At 41.6% G+C, this 19,017-nt stretch overlaps 1 protein-coding gene across 4 annotated transcripts in view; it reads right to left on the reverse strand.

Moving 5' to 3' along the window:
• Positions 1 to 6,881: 6,881 nt before the first annotated feature.
• Positions 6,882 to 19,017, reverse strand: part of RMDN1 (regulator of microtubule dynamics 1) — a 47,239-nt gene continuing 35,103 nt past the window's right edge. For 2 of the 4 annotated variants that reach the window (XM_077492980.1, XM_077492983.1), the window contains exons 5-10: positions 16,489 to 16,578; positions 14,373 to 14,428; positions 12,036 to 12,123; positions 11,521 to 11,551; positions 9,235 to 9,368; positions 6,882 to 7,484 (exon numbers count right to left, since the gene is read on the reverse strand). In XM_077492980.1, the coding sequence (XP_077349106.1) occupies positions 7,434 to 7,484; positions 9,235 to 9,368; positions 11,521 to 11,551; positions 12,036 to 12,123; positions 14,373 to 14,428; positions 16,489 to 16,578 (450 nt within the window). In that variant the 3' untranslated portion in view covers positions 6,882 to 7,433. Of the gene's footprint in view, positions 7,485 to 9,228; positions 9,369 to 11,520; positions 11,552 to 12,035; positions 12,124 to 14,372; positions 14,429 to 16,488; positions 16,579 to 19,017 lie in introns of those variants that run through there. The other 2 variants (XM_077492981.1, XM_077492982.1) reach the window with 2 other exon arrangements.

Below are 19,017 nucleotides of genomic sequence, written 5' to 3' on the forward strand. Positions count from 1 at the left end.
ATTACTATGGCTTTGTGTCCCCCGATGTAAGAAAAGAAAACAAGATTTTTAAAACAGCTTACCTGTAAAATCCTTTTCTTTGATGTACATCAGGGGACACAGTGGTCCCTCCCTTCTTGGTATACACTTGTATTGCTTGGCTACAAAACTGAGGACTCCCAGTAGTGGGAGGGGTTATATAGGGAGTACATGTCTTGCCTTAGGTAATGGACACTGGCACGCCCTATCAGTGGCCCTATAACCCACATAGTAATTAATATGGCTGTGTGTCCCCTGATGTACATCAAAGAAAAGGATTTTACAGGTAAGCCGTTTTAAAAATCCTGTTTTTTAATAATTTTTTGGTATCTCTCCATGAAGTAGTATAATTGATCTTGCTATGGTGCATTTTTATGTTGTAGTTCAACTAATGAATGCAGACGCATATTCAATTTTATCAGTTTTTAACTTTATTTAACCACTTGACCACTGGGCACTTAAACACCCTTAATAACCAGACCAGTTTTCAGCTTTTGGTGCTCTCACATTTTGAATGACAATTACTCAGTCATGCAACACTGGACCTATATGAAATTTTTGTCCTTTTTTTCACACAAATAGAGCTTTCTTTTGGTGGTATTTAATCACCTCTCAGTTTTTTATTTTTTGTGCTATAAAAGAAAAAAGACCGAAAATTCTGTGAAAAAAATAATTTTTCTTCGTTTGTTATAAAATTTAGCAGATTAGTAATTTTTTCTTCATAAATTTTGGCCAAAATTTATACCACTACATATCTTTGGTAAAAATAAGTACAAATTGGTGGATATTATTTGGTCTTTGTGAAAGTTATAGAGTCCACAAGCTATGGTGCCAATATCTGAAAATTGATCACACCGCAAAGGACTGACGGCCTATTTCAATTCTTGAGACCCTAACATGCCAGAAAAGTACAAATACCCCCCAAATGACCCCTTTTTGGAAAGAAGACATTCCAATGTATTTAGTAAGAGGCATGATGGAGTTTTTTGAAGTTGTAATTTTTTCCCACAATTCTTTGCAAAATCAAGATTTTTTTTCCTTTTTTTTTTTTCCACAAAATTGTCATATTATCAGGTTATTTCTCACACACAGCATATGTATACCACAAATTACACCCCAAAACACATTCTGCTATTACTCCCGAGTACGGCGATACCACATGTGTGAGACTTTTACACAGTGTGGCCACATACAGAGGCCCAACATGCAGGGAGGGCCATCAGGCGTTCTGGAGCACCCAGGACAATTCTGACATTTCTCTCCTACATGTAAAAATCATCATTTATTTGATAGAAAATTACAGAGAACCCCAAAACATTATATATTTTTTTTTTTTTTTAGCAAAGACCCTGGAGAATACAATGGTGGTTGTTGCAAATTTTTATCTCACACGGTATTTGCACAGCAATTTTTCGAACGCGTTTTTTTGGGGGAAAAAAACAGTTTTGTGCTTAAAAAAAACAAAAAAAAACTGTAAAGTTAGCCCAATTTTTGCATAAAGTGAAAGATGAAGTTATGCTGAGTAAATAGATATCGAACATGTCACTCTTCAAAATTGCACATGCCCGTGGAATGGCGGCAAACGTCGCTACTTAAAAAATCCCCATAGGCGACGCTTGAAATTTTTTTTTACTGGTTACATGTTTTGAGTTGCAGAGGAGGTCTAGGGCTAGAATTATTGCTCTCGCTCTAACGTTCGCGGCGATACCTCACGTGTGGTTTGAACACCGTTTTCATATGTGGGCGGGGCTTACGTATGCGTTTGCTTCTGCATGCGAGCACATGGGGACAGGGGCGCTTTCATTTTTATTTTATTTTTATTGTTCATTTTACTTTATTTTAGTTTGACATTTTTTTCCCCAAAAATAAATTTTTGATCACTTTTATTCCTATTACAAGGAATGTAAACATCCCTTGTAATAGGAATATGGGGTGACAGGTCCTCTTTACAGTGAAATCTGGGGGTCAATATGACCCCACATCTCACCTCTAGGCTGGGAAGCCTGAAATAAAAAAAAAAAAAAAGATTCTGGCTTTGATCGTACTGGCGAGTTGGTAGAAGCACCGGAGGGCGGTGAGGGGTGGGGGGGGGGGGGCATCTATGGCTGGGTATTGCAGGGTATCACCGAGTATGGCTGGGTATGGCAATTTATGTCAGGGTATTGCAGAGTATTGGTGGGGTATTGGCGGGGTACTGCAGAGTAATGGCGGGGTACTGCAGAGTAATGGCAGGGTTTGGCAGAGTATTGGCAGGGAATTGAGGGGTTAAATTCGGTGAGCAGCGATGTGGGCACTGCAGATGCAGCCCACATCGCTGCTGACACCGATCTCTTTCCCCTCCGCTGTACCGATCGGTACAGAGGGGGAGGGAGGAACCGGCGTCATAACATGATGCCGGTTTGTTTACAAGTGATCACTCCGTCATTCGATGGAGCGATCACGTGGTAAACGGCCGCGACGAGCGGCCGTTTACCGTGATGCGCCGGGTCCACTGGACCCGGCGGTCACGGATGATCTCGTGTGCGCGCGAGAGCAGAATTCTGGGAGGCCGTTAATTAACGGCCTCTCAGAGTTAAACAACCGCCCTGAAGCCGTTAATCGGCAATGGGCGGTTGTTAAGAGGTTAATTAGATCCTGTTTTTATTTTATTTCAGAGTTTTAATAAAGTATTTGATGTTTTTTTTTTGCTAACAGTTTACTAGGTAGGAGAAAATTGGTGTAGCGCTAGTGAATCGATTAGTGAAAAACTCTAAAGGTGTATATTAAAGGGGTGATAATGAAACCAATACTAAAAAACACACATGTGACAAAATGTGCAAAAATAAAAAATATAAATGAAATTAATAATTCACTTAATATGTGGATACAATATATAAATGCGCACAGATCTTGATGGGCATCAGCAGCTGAAATATAAATCCCAGCAAACAGTCCACGTATGTTAGGTAGTGAAAAGTGTCAATGTTTGTCTTCCCAGCAATGGAATCAAGCGACCACACAATTCAATTCAACCTGGAACAACGACTTGTCTGGAGTGAATTAAAGATAATTAAATACTCTTACCGGAGGAATTGGACACATCTGTCATATGACAGTGGGTCAAATGCGCTTGAAATCCTAGGTGGTATCAATCAGGTGTTATGCGTTGTTGGCAGGTCCCCATTGGTCACCGCACTGTCTCCGGATTTCACGGTTCACTGGGACTCCTGATATGAGTGGCTGGATCATACGTCTCCAGGATCAACAAGGTCCAACTTTCTCAATGACCACACAGGAAGTTAGGGAAAATTCCTATGATGCAGAACAGCAATATAAACATGATTTTTTTCCCCCTAAAGAGGGTCCCTCCTCTCAGTAGAGCGGTTTCTCCAGACCAGGGCCAAGTGTTTTTTTTTATTTTATTTTTTTTTAACTAAACTCTCAGGGCCTTGCCCCAGCTCAGGCTAGAGCAAAGCATAGAAGAAGCAGAAAGTCTGGCAAAATCTGAGCCCAGTTGAGAGGAGGAGACTGATATGGGCCTAGATAGTGACGTGGAAATCGTCAAACTAAACCAACATCTTTGGTCTAGAGGACATGGAGGGACTCCTGCAAGTGACTTATGCCGCTGAAGAGATCCCTGAACCAACGAAGTAAACCTCGGCACAAGATGTATAGAGGGGTTGGTTAAAAAACAGTCAAGGATGTTTCCCATACACCAGTTCCTGAAGGATTTAGTGCTTCAGGAATGGCAGTCTGAGAGGACCCTGGTCAAACCTAAAAATTCCTAAAGGTCCCAAAATTGGACGCTGCTTTCTCAGATGACAAAAAAGGCCTGACCTCTCCTTTGAGGACACAGGGAACATCCGAGATGCTATGGATCGCAAATCTGAATCCCTGTTGAAAAAGTCGTAGGAGGCCAATTCCTCCGCTATGACCCCAGCATTAGCAGCCATCTGCGTTGCCAGGAATGCGGACTTCTGGATAGGGAGGCCTAATAAACACCTCTAACAGGTTAATAATTCTCAGGAAGTTCTGGATTCCCTCTCCGTAGTAAGCCTCCTACACACTCGGATTTTCGGCAGGGAATTGTGTGACGACAGACTGTTTGCCTAAAATCTAAGCTCCATCAGACAATTGTTGGCCTACTTTCCACCAACAAATGTTAGATGGCAGGCTAGTAAATTTTCAGCAGACAACGGTCTGTTGTCAGATTTTCCTATCGTGTGTACACAAGTCCGTCATACAAAAGTCCAAAGTACAAACATGCATGTTCGGAATCAATGCTCACCAAACACGACATTAGCAGAAGGTGCCCAAAGGGTGGCGCTCGAGCTGAAATTCCACTTAGTACATCACTACATTCGTGTTTTGTTGGCAGACTATTGTGTACCATTTGTATGCAAGACAAGTTCACAGCACACGCCCTTCGGACAAAAGTCTGATGCTTTATCTGCGGAAGATCCAGTCATATGTACGAGGCTTTAGGCAAAGAAATACAGAATTGTTTAGGCAATACCACAGTGGTAGCCTACCTAAACCACCAGGGGGGAACCAGATCCAAAGCCCTTCTGGCAAAGGAGATTTTGAGCTGAGCCGAGCACAGGGTACTCTTGCTGGCAGCAGTCTACATAAAAGGGGCAGACAATCAGGAAGCAGGCATTAGTACAAAAATGTGGCTGCTCAGAAATAGACCTCTTTGCCAGTTTCAAGAGCAAGGTAAAGAAGTAGTTCTCCCTCTATCAGGAAAGATAGAGAGGGCCTGGATGCCCTAGCCCAGGAATAGTAGTTCCAATTGGCTTACGCCTTCCCTCCTCTGGCGCGGATTCCTTGAGTCATTCAAAAACGCAACCGTGCCCATCCAGTGCAGCCTCACCATGCCCAGCAAGTGCAGCCTCACTGTGCCCAGCAAGTGCAGCCTCACCTGTGCCCCATGTCCCAGTCTGCAGTCCCTGTCTGTGGGAAGGTGTGTTGTCGATGCTCTGTACGGTACCTTACATGCCAGCAGGATATCCATGACAGGCAGCAGCAGGCAGGGTCTGTTCTCGGGGGGGAGGGGGGAGAACTGGGGGGGGGAAGAAAGAACAGGGGGGAGAAAGAGAGCCGTGTGGGAAAGCACAGGGGGAGAGCACTGGAGGGGGGAGAACGGGGGAGGGGAGAGCACTGGGGGGAGGGGAGAGCACTGGGGGGGGGAGCAGAGCACTGGGGGGGGGAGCAGAGCACTGGGGGGGGGGGAGAGCAGGGGTTGGGTGGAGAGCACTGGGGGGAGAAGAGCAATGGGGGGGAGGGGGTGAAGAGCACTGGGTAGGGAGAGAAGAGCACTGGGGGAGCGGATAGCACTGTGATGGTGGCTATAGCAGGATGGGGAGAACTGGAGAGCAGGTTGGGGGGGCAGAAAGAACAGGGGGAGAGCACTGGGATGGTGGCTAGAGAAGGATGGGGAGAACTGGAGAGCAGGTTGGGGGGGGGCAGAGAGAACAGGGTTGAATAGAACTGTGGGGGGGGGGCTGGAGAGTGTGGTGAGGGGGGGGAGGAGAGGACTGGGGGGGCAGGAAGCACAAGGTGAACTGGGGGGGGGCAGTAAAAAGTTGGATAGGAGGATCAGCAGGGGGCTGCATATAGAGGAAATTAGCTTTCTATATTCCTCCATGCAGCCACTGAATGCTTGATTCTCCTCCTCTCCCTCCTGCAAGCATTCGGCGACTGCATGGAGGAATATAGAAAGCTCATTTTCTCTATATACAGCCCCCCCCCCCCCTGGCAGACCGACTCGTGTGATAGGTGGAACGTTAATTCTATCTACTATCTCACGAGCTGGTCTGGGGGGGCAGGGCCGTGTTACAGAGCGGCCGCGGAACACAGAGCCAGCCAGCGCTGTGATCCGCAGTAGAGAGCACCAAAGCAGCCCCAACTAAAAGCGGCCCCAGGGCAGGCGGCTTACCGGGAAATCTCCCGGTATGCCAGTCCGGCCCTGGTTGCACCCCAGGCTGGAGTTCTTCCATTTTACGGCCTGGTTAGTGAGCACCAGATCCACAGAGGTAAAGGCTGCTCAGAGTGATAGACACTCTCCTCTTGAGCAGGAAAACAGTAACCAGAAAGATATACTTTAAAGTATGGAAAACCTTTTGTACCTGGTGTAAACTAAAACAGGTTGTTTCCACCTCAATCCCCATAATCCTAGAATGTCTTATGGATGGGATAGAGAAGGGTGTGGTAGTGAACACTCTTTGGGTACAAGTGGCCATGTTTCGTTTTCCTTGATGCTAGGTTAGCAAAAGGAACAATTAGTTAAAAGGTTTTTGGTGGCCAGGGAAATTTTCTGAGAACTTGGAGAAATCTGTTGACAAGGCAGAAATGCTTTGTTCACTGTGCCATCCAAAAATACAAGTTCAAGCTCTATAATGTGAAGAAGATGCCATATCTGAACATGATCCAGAAATGTTGGTCTTCTCTGGGCGAAAGCCAATTCAAAATGGTCTGTGGTTAGCTGAATCAAAATTTAACAAGGTTTCTGGCAACTATAGGCGCCACATCCTCCAGATTAAAGAGAAGAGGGACTTTTCGGCTTGCTATAGTTCAAAAGCCTGCCTCTCTAAAGATATGGGGCGTATGGAATGTGGAGATAGCACATCTGGAAAGGCACCATCAATGCTGAAAGATACATCCAGGTTTTAGAGGAGTGGCATATGCTCTACCTGAGATTTTGAGATTTGCAACTCATTTTTCTTTGGAATTAGGGTTGTACTTGGAATATATGGCAAATGTTCAATAAACTACCCAACTCTACCGGCTGGTGCGATTTCGGTTTGCAAACCTAGACCCTTCCTGGATTTGTTTGACACTCAAAACAGGCAGTCCTAATTGAATACCCTGAAAGCATTACACACTTTTCCATTTTTCTAATCAGAAAGATTTTATTGAAGCAACGGTAAAACGTACAATCCAACAAATAGTGTCCCACACCAATTATTGGCATATAAGGTGTAACACATCATCACAATCTACTACTTTTCCATTTTTCAAAGATTTGCATTGAATATCAGTGCAAGGAGTAATAATGTGCCTCAACATCCAGGAGTTTAGTGTAGTCCCACCAATGACATCTTTGTCATGTGTTATTGCACATGGTTCTTTGCATAGTCATAATGTAGGTCTCCCTGGCTGACCAAAGCCTGAATGGATCTAATGTGGAACTAGATCCTAAGGCTGTTGTTGGTCACTTCCCCTAAAAAAAATAAAAATAAAAAGTATTAAAATGAAAAAACTGCTTAAAAAGGCAAGTAGCTTACTCCTGCCTGTCAACAGTAATGCACACAGAACAGAGCATGCTCTGCTCAGAGTACTTTACAGCGCCCATTTTGTGCCATAGCAATGCGACTCCCACAAGTTGCTTTCCATTCATAAAGTGGAATTATCCTATTTAGTAGTTACATCTGGTATCAGACTTTTTCTCCCAACGTCTTCAGAAGATCAGTGGCATCTCTGTGGACCTGTAATAAAATGCATACATTACAGTAAAAAAAACAACATTTTGAGACCTATACATACACATACACACACACACACACACACACACACACACACACACACACACACACAATCGTCAAAAGTATTGGGACACCTGCCTTTACACGCACATGAATTTTAATGATATCCCTAGAAGCTTCAGGATGAATTAGATCGGAGACTGCACTCCAAGCTCTCTCATCCAACATCAGTGCCTAACCTCATAAATGCACTTCTAGAAGAATGGTTAAACATTCCCAAACACTCATAAACCTCGTGGACAGTCTTCTCAGAAGAGTTGAAGCTGTTATAGCTGCAAAGGGTGGGCCAACTCAATATTAAACCCTATGGGCTAAGACTGGGATGCCATTAAAGTTTACGTGTGTGTGAAGGCAGGCATCTCATTACTTTTGACAATATAGTGTACGTAATGGATCAATGTGAAAAATCTTGTATTTATTACAGGTAAGTATATAGAGCTGTCAATTTACACAGCACGTTACATATATATTGTACATTTATATCAGTCCCCACCCTCAAAGCACTTCCTATGACTGTTACTACTTCTTAAGCCTCATGCACACAGGATGTTTTGCAAACTCTCCTAGAAGCATTTCCTCCTGGCATCAGCACACTTGATACTTGTAACAGTGTTCAATGCGTTTAGGCGCACTCTTTTTTTCTGCCAAAACTGCTGCTCCTGGACCCACTGGAGTTTTTTTCTGCCTCCAAAAGCCCATGCCACAAAACACTGCTAAAAGCCTATGGGTACATAGACAGATAATCTAACATGCTTAGAGGCAGCAAGGAAAAACACCTGACTTCCCTAGATTTAGCTGCAAAAAAAGTCTAGTGTGCATAAGGCCTTAATGAGTATTTTCCTAATGCAATCACTCCATGCAGGTCTATGGAGCCAACATCCATTGCTCCATAGACCTGCATGGAGCATCCGTTTAGGTCCGCCTAAAAAAACTGACATGCAGACTTGAACGGTCCTGCATGTGTGAAAGGGGCCTAAAACTTTTTTAGCAGATGATTGTTCCATTGTAATGTAAAATGCTCTTAAATAAAATAAAAAATCATCTCGGTATATATCAATCTAAGAACATACACTACACTACACTATGGGCTATAGTAGAACACCAGATTTGAGCCCATGCGGACATCTTTATTACACATGTACAATAGAATTTGAAATGAATCAGACGTTAAACCTGAATTAAACCTTCAGTTTAATCAGCTAAGTCAAAACAAAAATGTATGCAAAGTCACAATTTGTTTTCTTTCTAAAGCAGCCACAGCCTGAGTGGAAAAACCTGTACCCTGCCAGCAGCTGCAACATAAGACCCTTGCTCTCTGTGGGAAAGTAGTGCAGAGGTCAGACGTGCCATACCAATGGAGTCAGACTTCTAGCTCTGCAATCAGCAAAGCTCTAGGTTTGAATCACATCAGACATTTTGAAAGAAATCATTGCTTCTCCAGAGAGAGCAAGGGTCTCACTCCACAGCATGCTGGCTACTGCTTTTTCTAATCATGCGGAGGCTGCTTTTCAACCACTTTAAAACCAGACTTTTTCTGGCACTTTTTGCTCAATGTTCCACACAGGCCATAATGTGACCAGTGGTGTACAAATGATACCTCTACAAAGTGATGGCATATATAACAGCAGACATTTTTGTATCTGTGTGAACTGTTTCTATCACAAGCTGTATTTTGGTATCAAACACTTTATACCTCTTTGTCTTCTTCTGTTCTTACAAGATAATCTCTAGCTTTACGCAGCCAGTGTATAGCAAGTTCCTTATTCTTCAGCTGTAAGAAAGTCTTGCCCAGGTATAGAAGGTTCTTGCTGTAGAAGTTTGGATCAACTGTAATAAAATTAAAACAATAATATGAAACAAGTACCTGGATGTATTTTGTATAGTAATGCATTCAAAAGAATAATTGTATTTATTAAAGGCTGGGAGTAAATGTAAAACAGTGCAAGGTCTTAAAGAGGAAGTAAACCCTAAAAAAAAAAAAAAAACCCTGAGATCGAAGTGACCCTCATTCACCTCCTCCATCGCCATGATACCTGGACTTCCAGGTATCGCTGCTCCGGCGCTGTGACTTGCCGGAGAAGCGATGACATCACTCGGGCACATACGTGCGGACAGCATGATCACCTTCACTAAAGGCACGCCAGTGCACATGCGCCGTAGATATCAGTGCCTGTTTTTAGGAAAATATCTCCTTAACCATGTAAGTTAAGGAGATATTTCTTGCACATACAGGTAAGCCTTAATCTAGGCTTACCTGTAGGTTAAAGTCGTCTGTAAGGGTTTACAACCACTTTAAGAAATGATCTGTTAACTTCCTCTACAGGAAAATAATATTGTGTGCCATATAAATACTTATCACAGGTACACCTTACTTTACATACTGTAAATTCCCAAATAACCTACCAAGGTGTCTTGCGTTTGGGCAGAAGGCCATACAAGCAAATGAAGGACATGCAGATAGACTACCAACTGGGATTCAAACCAAGGACCTAGTGCTGCAAGATAGACATTCTATCCATTTTTTTCTTCTTTTTATTTCTACATAAAGGAAGTTGATGTCTAGGTATATTTTTTTCCAGCTCAGTGCAAACCAATGAGTTAGGTGTATAAAAGCTGTAAGGCCAGCACATGGTTTAAGAAGTGATATTGCAAATGGAAATTTTGCTCTATTTTCAGCAAACGTCAGTGTGCTTGAAGAGAGAAGGGTTTTTTAAACTTTGGTTTTTACTGCGGTGTTCCTCCTGGAAAGATGTTATTTACTTCCTGTCACAGATGTCATCGGAACTGGATGTAAGGGTAAAGCTCCTTAGGGAAGATACAGCCAGCATTAAAAGTCTGTACATTTCTCCTTTGCTAGCATTAAACACATCAGAGCTTTCAACCCTTCCCAACTCCAAAACTAAGGTTTTCATAGACTTCTTTAACAGCTACTATTAATTTATACACATAATTACATAACTCTCATTATTTAAAAATGGTGCTGCATTTCCTCTTGCAGTGACATTTTTAAACTGAGCCTGGTGTAAACAACTGTAGGTTTTTCCCTGCGGGAGCTTGTGCTGGAACAGCTGGGTGTCAGTAAGGTACATTTCACAGGGGCGGAAAAAATACCCCCAAGCACCTACCTGCAAAATAAAGTGGCTGCTCAGGTCCCTATACATTGCCATGGCTGCGATGCTTCACACGTCAACACTATGACCGCATGTCAACCAATGCATTGCAAAATCCCTCTTGGGATTGAAAAAAAACAAAACAAAAAATCCCCATATAAATAAAAAATACAGGCATTCAGGTGGTGGTGGATCCCTTTTCAGAGAGTCAGCAAACTCCTTTGCCAGTCTGAATCGGGCTTAAAATTGTGGTTCAGTGCTGAATTCAGCTAAAAACAGCCAGCTCCTGGATTTCTGATGCTGCTGCAGACAGCTCTATAGAATGCAATGTAGCACAGTGTAAACACAATATACTTCCATACAGAGGTGCGAAATCAAGTCCCAGTGAAAATGGGAAAGTTTTTTTTTTTTTTTTTTTAAACAATTAACATCCCACCCAAAGTCCTAATAAATATAATGTGCACAGTTTCCTTTAGAACTTCTACTATTGCAAATGTGTGAAAAAAAATTATGCGACTTCCTTACTGTCGAATCCCAATTTTATCTTGTTAAAAAGGTACAGTATGTATACTCTACATCTATTTTTTCCATAGATGTGTCATCATGTCTTTGTATTGAGTTCTCTTGAGCCAATATTTGTTTTCAAATCTGTCACAGATACCACACTTGCTGTTGCAGGCGGACAACACTAAGCCACTAGTTAGCAGCAGTACTGTCAAACCTGCTGTGCTCATTCCTTCATCTGGCCATCAGCCTATCAGGTGTGAAAACCTTAAGGGCAGCCCAAATGAATGCTAAAATATCAGCACTATTGTATTAAAAAATAAAGTATAGACTTTTTTTTTTTTTTTTTTTTAAGTATAGTTTACCTTCTTCAGCCTTTTCAAAGTATACCAAGGCCTGAAAGAAAAGATGAAGAAACGCGTTAACCTCAAAAGATGTTATTCCTCAAGAACCTGCCAGTAGCATTTAAACTGATTATAGAAGACTGATTAGTTTGAGTGGGGAAGGGCCATCTTATTCCTGTTGCAGGGACATCTCCTTACTTCTGGTCTAAATGACAGCACAGGAAGTAAGAAGATCTTCCCAAACATGGACAGAGATAGCAACAAAGCAAAATAAGGTAATCTAATCTACTATAACAAATGTTTTATGCCAGATTTAGCCCTCACTTTCAGTCCCAGTGGTAATGGTCACTGAGATACAGAGAGAGAATCTCCCTAATGGTGACACAAACAGCAATAACTTGACAACTTCATCACTCCATCCACCCGCCCCCCCCCCCCCCCCCCACAAAAAAAAATAAAAAAAAAATAAATAAGGTCTAGCTTTAGATATACATTAAGCAGTGTCACAGCCTTGCTAATGTTCTAGGCAATGTTACCTCTTCAAATGTTGAAGATGGTGGAGATGCAAACAATGCTGCAGCAATTTTAGTCTGATACCAGGGCAATTCAGCAAAACCGTAACACCTGTAAGGTACAAAGTCATTCATATTACACATTTACAAGCACTAAGCAAGGAATTTAGTAATACATTTATCATTGGTCCAGTAAAACCTAAAGACTAAATCACTGCATACCCGATGTATTTTGACTAAACAGTCATCATCTGGTTGAGACCCCAGACGGATCCCTACACACATCGCTCTCTGTCCCTGTATCCATTTACAAGCCTACGTTCTTCTAAATGTGAGTGTTCAATTACATTTTATTAACCACTTTTTAAAAAACGGTATCACGCTATGCAAGTTCTTTTATTTGCATGGCGTTTGTTATGTAGTACCAAAGCCTCTGCTCTCCAAGGAAGTTTTTTTACGGTTCATATTCCATATCTTATTGATGTTCGATGGTCATCAACTGCGACGTATTCAGGATCAGCTGCCTCCATTGGGTTTGACTAACCCAACAAGCCTTTAGGACTTGGGTGGTAGAAGCCTCTCAGTCATCAAATTCTGTTAAGCCTCCTCCTATTCTCCGGCTATCCTCTCAGCTTCAGGGTCACGCCGGTGGATTTTCACATTCCTTTGATGGATCACATACTTAATGTGATTGTAGCCGTATTAGTGCAATTGTGACAGAGGAAATTGAGTACTGTCCGTGATACTTTTTTTATTTGCACTAACATACAATTTTTCAGGACAAGCTTTCGGGGTATGTCCCCTTCTTCAAAGTCCAAGCAGTACTGATTTACACATTTTTAAGCAGAATGTAAAAAAAAAAAAAAAAAAAAACACACAACACAACACAACACAACACAACACACACACACACACACACACACACACCTGAGGGAAAGGAGAGAGAGAAAAAACAAGCAAAAAAAAAAAACAAACACATACAAATCAATGGCAATTAAGAAGGCAGCAGCGTTAGTGAGACGAGACCGAGGGAGAGCTATAGAATTGGGGGGGGGGAGCGGGGGGGATGCTAGTCACAGGGGGGGGGGGGGGGGGTCTTAAAAAAACTTTAGTATAATGGGTAAGGAAACCAATATCTAAAAATTCAGGCCATTATTTTTTGTGTCAAGAAAGAATCACTTAGTTCAAAGGTTTTTCCTTTCCTGGATAGTTCTGAAATTCCCTTTAAGAACGAAAACATTGAGGTCTTCTACAGTGTGGTCCGGTTGTGAGAAGTGATGTCCCACAGGTGTGCATAAACTGTCTTCTTTATGTTCCTTGATGGTAGGTCATCTAGCCACCTACATTCAGAACTCATCAATGCGATTCCAGATAATCCAAAAATTGGAGACTTCTACATGCTGCCCAAGATTCACAAGCCAGGAAATCCTCGCAGACCCATTATAACAGGTATGAATACACTTACCGAACATATCTCAGGCCTTGTAGAAAACATGTTGTTAAAACCTTTAGTCATGAACACTGCGAGTTTCCTGCAAGATACCACTGATTTTCTGAACAAGCTTAACAATATACAACAATTACCACCAAATACACTTCTAGTCACTACAGATGTAGAATCTCTGTACAGTAACATCCCTCACAAGGATGGGTTGGCAGCATGTCACACCTGTGGGACATCACTTCTGACAACTGGACCACACTGTAGAAGACCTCAATGTTTTAGTTCTTAAAAGGGAATTTCAGAACTATGCAGGAAAGGAAAACCTTTGAACCAAGAATGACCCACCTCAAAGTTATGGTAAGTCAAACATTAAATGTGAAACCACCAAGTGAAAACAAAATATGCAAAGTCACTGTTTAAAAAATTCAGATATACAATAAAAAGTGAGTCCCAATATGTATGTGATCCATAGAGAAACACACTGCACTATCCTAAAACAGTGGTGTCTGCTTCCATATTAGTGACAACATATAATGTGCCTTTAGCAATATGGCAGCGGACATGTCAATGTGGTTGAAGGAAAAACACAACCTTGTGAATCCATGCTGTATATCTGTGTGTTTTGCATGCACTCCATCTTTGAGAATAACAAAATCTGCTACTATGTGATAGCCTGGGAGGTGGGACAGAGGGTGGAGCAAGTTCTTACTCTAACGTCCGGAGTTTTTGTAAAATATGGAATGTTCTACTATAAACCTAAAGCATCTAAAACAACCATTAGTCAGATTGTAATCATTCCTGTATCAATGTAAATTGCAGGTTTAAATCTATTCCTATGCTGTACCACACAAAGGCCTGCTGAATGGCACCATGTATAATTGCTCAATTGAGAATGTTGACAGAAAAAAATCACATACCAAAGTCCCATGAGATGAATGGTTGTGGCATCTTTTGGGTTCAGCTCAATGGCCCTCTGCAAAGAAGGTTAAAATGTTCAAGATCCAATTCACCAACCTCAATTTCACACTTTTAAATGAGCTAAACAAAAATATGGTGTGCAAAAAAACACAATTCACTATAATAAGTTAAAGCCTGACGTCAGATATTTTATTTTTATACAAAGATGTAACGATTTAAACCAGTGAAAAAATAAACAGGTTATCATTTGAAGTCCAATAATAATTCATGTGGATGTGCCTGCAGACAGTTATTTCAAATGTATGAAATATTATGCACTTTATATACACATTTCAGAGGCACATAGTAAGCGTTTTCTACAGCAAAAACAAAGGAAAATACTGTTGCAGACATATTCACTAGAACTGGGGTAGGGAACCTCGGCTCTCCAGCTGTTTTGAAACATGTAGTTATAGTAGGGCTGCACAATTAATCGTTAAAAAATCATGATCTCGATTCACCCCCTCTGAATCTCTCCTGCAGAGGTTGCCGATTCTTTCATATAAACAAGTGGAGAAACTATCTGCTCACTCAGCTGTCAAAAGAAAACATCTGGGCAGTCTGCCAAGTTTTTTTTTTTAACTTGCAACATTGTAACTAACTCTTCCTTCTTAGATCAAGGGGATAGAATTTCTGTGTAAATAAATAATCCAGGCAGACTGCCAAGTGTAAATGCAGGAAGTTTAACCACTTAAAGTCTAAATCTTTTTCTGACTCTTAAATTAAAATCAATATTTTTTGCTAGAAAATTATTTTAGCAGAGACCCTAGGGAATAAAATGGCAATTGCTGCAATATTTTATGGCACACTATTTGCACAGCGGTCATTCATATGCAATTTTTGGGGGAAAAAAATTCACTTCAAATGGAAAAAAATAAAAAAGTTAGCCCAATTATTTTTTTTGTTTTATTGTGAAAGATGATGTTACGCCTCGTGATCTATCTGATAAAGCAAAAAAATTGAGATTCTCATTTTAGCCAGAATCCTGCAGCTCTAAGCAGAGCACTTTATTCATTGACTCAAATCAGAGCTTTGAAGTCTTTGCTAAATGTTACAGGCAGCCTCAAAATTATCCTGGAGCAAGGCAAAATGTGCTGTGAATTTTTAAAAAGTGTAATGGACAGTTAAAGATTGCTGTAAAGAACGGCATAGATTTTGAAAAGCTTCATTAAAATGAAGCCAACTGTTCTTTACACTCACTTAATGAATCCAACTGCCTTCATCAACTTCATGGTGATCAGTTTATAATGAAAAAAAAAGATCATGTTCCTGTGTGATCATGCAGAATGAATAAAAATATAACTTGCAATGTTGCCAAACCTTAATAAATGTAAACAATTAAAGAAAAATACAGTTAATATATCTTTACTTTGATCTAGAGGTGTCTGATAACAGAGGTTCTCAAGATTCTTTGAGAGAAGGGGGAAAAAAAAAAAAAAAGGGGGATTCCACTCACACACTTTCTTACAATTGATAGTTTAAACCATCTTTTTTTAACCAGATGGCCGAATTTTTTTTTTTTTGCATGTAGAAAGGTTCTTTTAACCACTTCCAGCCCAAGGATGTCATATGACATCCTGGACTTTGAGTGGGGATATCTGAATGATGCCTGCAGCTGCAATTCCCTGCACCGTAAGAACAATCATATCGGCAGTTCAGCCGCTTGATCACAGCTTGAAAAGCCAAGACCGTTTTTTTTCTTTTTTCTTTTTAATGTTTGGGGGTTCTGCGTAATTTTCTAGCAAAAAAAAAAAAAAAAGAATGATGAACCACCTTCATAGTAGACATGCCATGGACCTCCTCTTACTCCTTTCACTTCTTTATACATCATGTTGGACTGTGAAGATGATACTTCAACGTAGGAAGAAGTCACTGACCTAGAAATATTCTGTGCCAGTGGTCCTGGCCAAATCCGCTGTCTAACTTCATTGATAGAAACCTGAGAGAGTACATCTCCTCGTAGGAGGATTCCTAAAACCTCCAAGCTGTGCTATAATTCAATTAAGCAGTACAGAGTGGACCAATCACTGCAATGCTTTTATAGGTCTCTATTTATTGGCTATAGGTTTACTGTACCTGAAAGTGGTCCCTTATAATGTATGAATTTCCAATTTTCACTTTTATGCCTTCATAATCCCCCACATCACTGAGACATATGCCATACCACTGCAACAGAAACAGATAAATATATTAAACCAAAGGAATAGTTAGGAAAGAGGTGGGGGAGAATGTTATAAAAGCTGGCAGCCACCACATTTCTCAACACACTCAGCTGACTAGCTTTATTGCACATAAATACATTGTTAGTACAGACATTCTGCCATAAGAGCAAAGCTGGCTGACAGCCAGGGTGCAACTAGGGGAGTCACAATTGCGACCCGTCTCCATGCTTCAGGGGGCCTACATGGCTACCCTGTACACCTCCCTGCAGCCGCTGAATGTCTGCTTCTCCTCCTCTCCCTCTGGCAGGCATTCAGCAGCTGCAGAATGAAAATGGAGGCATTTGGTACCTTTATTTGCCACCCCTCCTATCCAGCTTCCGCTTCCTTCTGCTGCCCCTAGGCCAGTTTTTTTTTTTTTGGTTTCAGCTTTAAAACATATCCAATAGCAAAGATGTAAAAGATTTCAAATTCCTTCATAAATTTAGGTCAATATGTATTCTGCTACATATTTTTGGTAAAAAAATCTCAATAAGCGTATATTGATTGTAGGCGCTGCACCTTTTGCGGAAACCAAACTATGGTATTCATTATTTTTGAACTAGTGCTGGCGGCGATCATTGACTTATAGTGGGACTGCGATATTGCGGAGGGCAAATCGGACACCTGACACTTTTTTGGGGACCAGTGACACTACTACATAGTAGGTGGAGGTTGAAAAAAATAAAAAGACACAAGTCCATCAAGTCCAACCTACGTGTGTGATTATATCAACATATATTATATATATGCTGCGGTCGCTCAGATGCCTATCTAATCGTTTTTTTTAAACCATCGATGTTCCCTGCTGAGACCACCGCCTGTGGAAGGGATTTCCACATCCTTGCCGCTCTTACAGTAAAGGCTAAGTTCACTTTTTTTTTTCAAAATTTGAGCTCCCCCATGTACCAATATAGCATTCATGTACTTTTTTTGCAAATATATCAGCTTTCCATAAAATCTACAGACAAGTACCTTACTGTCCTCCATCCATATTTCCAAACGTATCTATTGCTTCTGTCTTACTTCCTTACAGACTGTGGGTTATGACACAGGGAGGAGTCGACCAGCTGACCTCATTAGCACACACCCTGTATCATCCACCATCCCAATCCCAGCTGCACGTTTTTTTTAAATGAAATGCAATCAGTGACCACCCTTCTCACTAAATAAACAATCGGATTGCATAGCGTATGGCCTTTATACAAGTACATAGAAGCGAGTCGACAGAAACACTCAGCTGTCAAGCCTTGTTCACATCTCTGCATAGCAGGAACTTGCATTCCCACATGGGTGTTTTTTTTGTTTTGTTTTTTCCCCCCCATTTTTTAGCGAGGTGGGAGGCGTTTTGGAGCATTTTCACTCATCACACATACGGCAGCCTATCCACCTGAATTGGCTTCTGTACACACTGCAATCTCCCCAAAGTAGCGTCAGAACACTTTTTTAGAGCGGAGCTTGGTGCGTTTTTTTACTGTGATTTTTGGTGCAGTGCATTTCTGAAATGCAAGGAACCGCGCAGATGTGAATGGAGCCTCGTTGTTGTGTTATTTCACTTTGAGGCCCCGTTCCCATCTAGCATAGTGGGAATGAATGTGTTGTGGCTCGTTTTTCCTGTGACACGCATAGGACAGCCTGTTGATTTCAATGGGCTGTGCTATATGTGGCTTATGGGACATGTTGGCATTTTGTGGGTCTAGTGTATAGATTGCATTCATATTTTTGCCACCCAAAGGCATGATTTTACATGTTTTCTACATTAAACCTCATTTGCCATGTAGTTGCCCACCTCATTAATTTGTTGAGATCTTCTTGCAAGGTTTCCACATCCTGCGGAGAAGTTATTGCCCTGCGTAGCTTAGTATTGTCCACAAATACAGAGATTGAACTGTTTACCCCATTCCTCCAGGTAATTTATGAATACATTTAATAGGTTTGGTCCCAGCACAGAAAGTCTGCCAACCACCTCCCACTGTGTAAAATAACAGTGGGAGTGAGCCACTGGTGGCTCACGCACGGAACTGCAAAATTATATATGTCATTCTGCGCAGAACGGCCGACCTGTAGCAGTAAATTTGCTATTGGGCGGTCGGGAAAAGGATAAAAGAACCTTAAAAAAGTGATACTAGAGTCAATTTAAAAAAAAAGCATGTTGTACTTACCTGCTCTGTGCAATGGTTTTGCACAGAGCAGCCCAGATCCTCCTCTTCACAAGTCCCTCGCTGATGCTCCTGGCCCCTCCCTTCTTCAGAGTGCCCCCACAGCAAGCAGCTTGCAATGGCAGCACCCGCGCCAAGTAATAAACTGACCTTTAATAACAGTCTTCCATTCAGGTATCGTCTGCTGTTGCTGTCCCCGGCAGAGTGCATTTGGTATCACTCCGCCTGTGGCAAGAGACGGCCCTATA

Source organism: Lithobates pipiens, unplaced genomic scaffold (genome assembly GCF_037356315.1).
Source record: "Lithobates pipiens isolate NorthernLeopardFrog02 unplaced genomic scaffold, aLitPip1_a1.2 Scaffold_19, whole genome shotgun sequence".
Taxonomy (NCBI): Eukaryota; Metazoa; Chordata; class Amphibia; order Anura; family Ranidae; genus Lithobates; species Lithobates pipiens.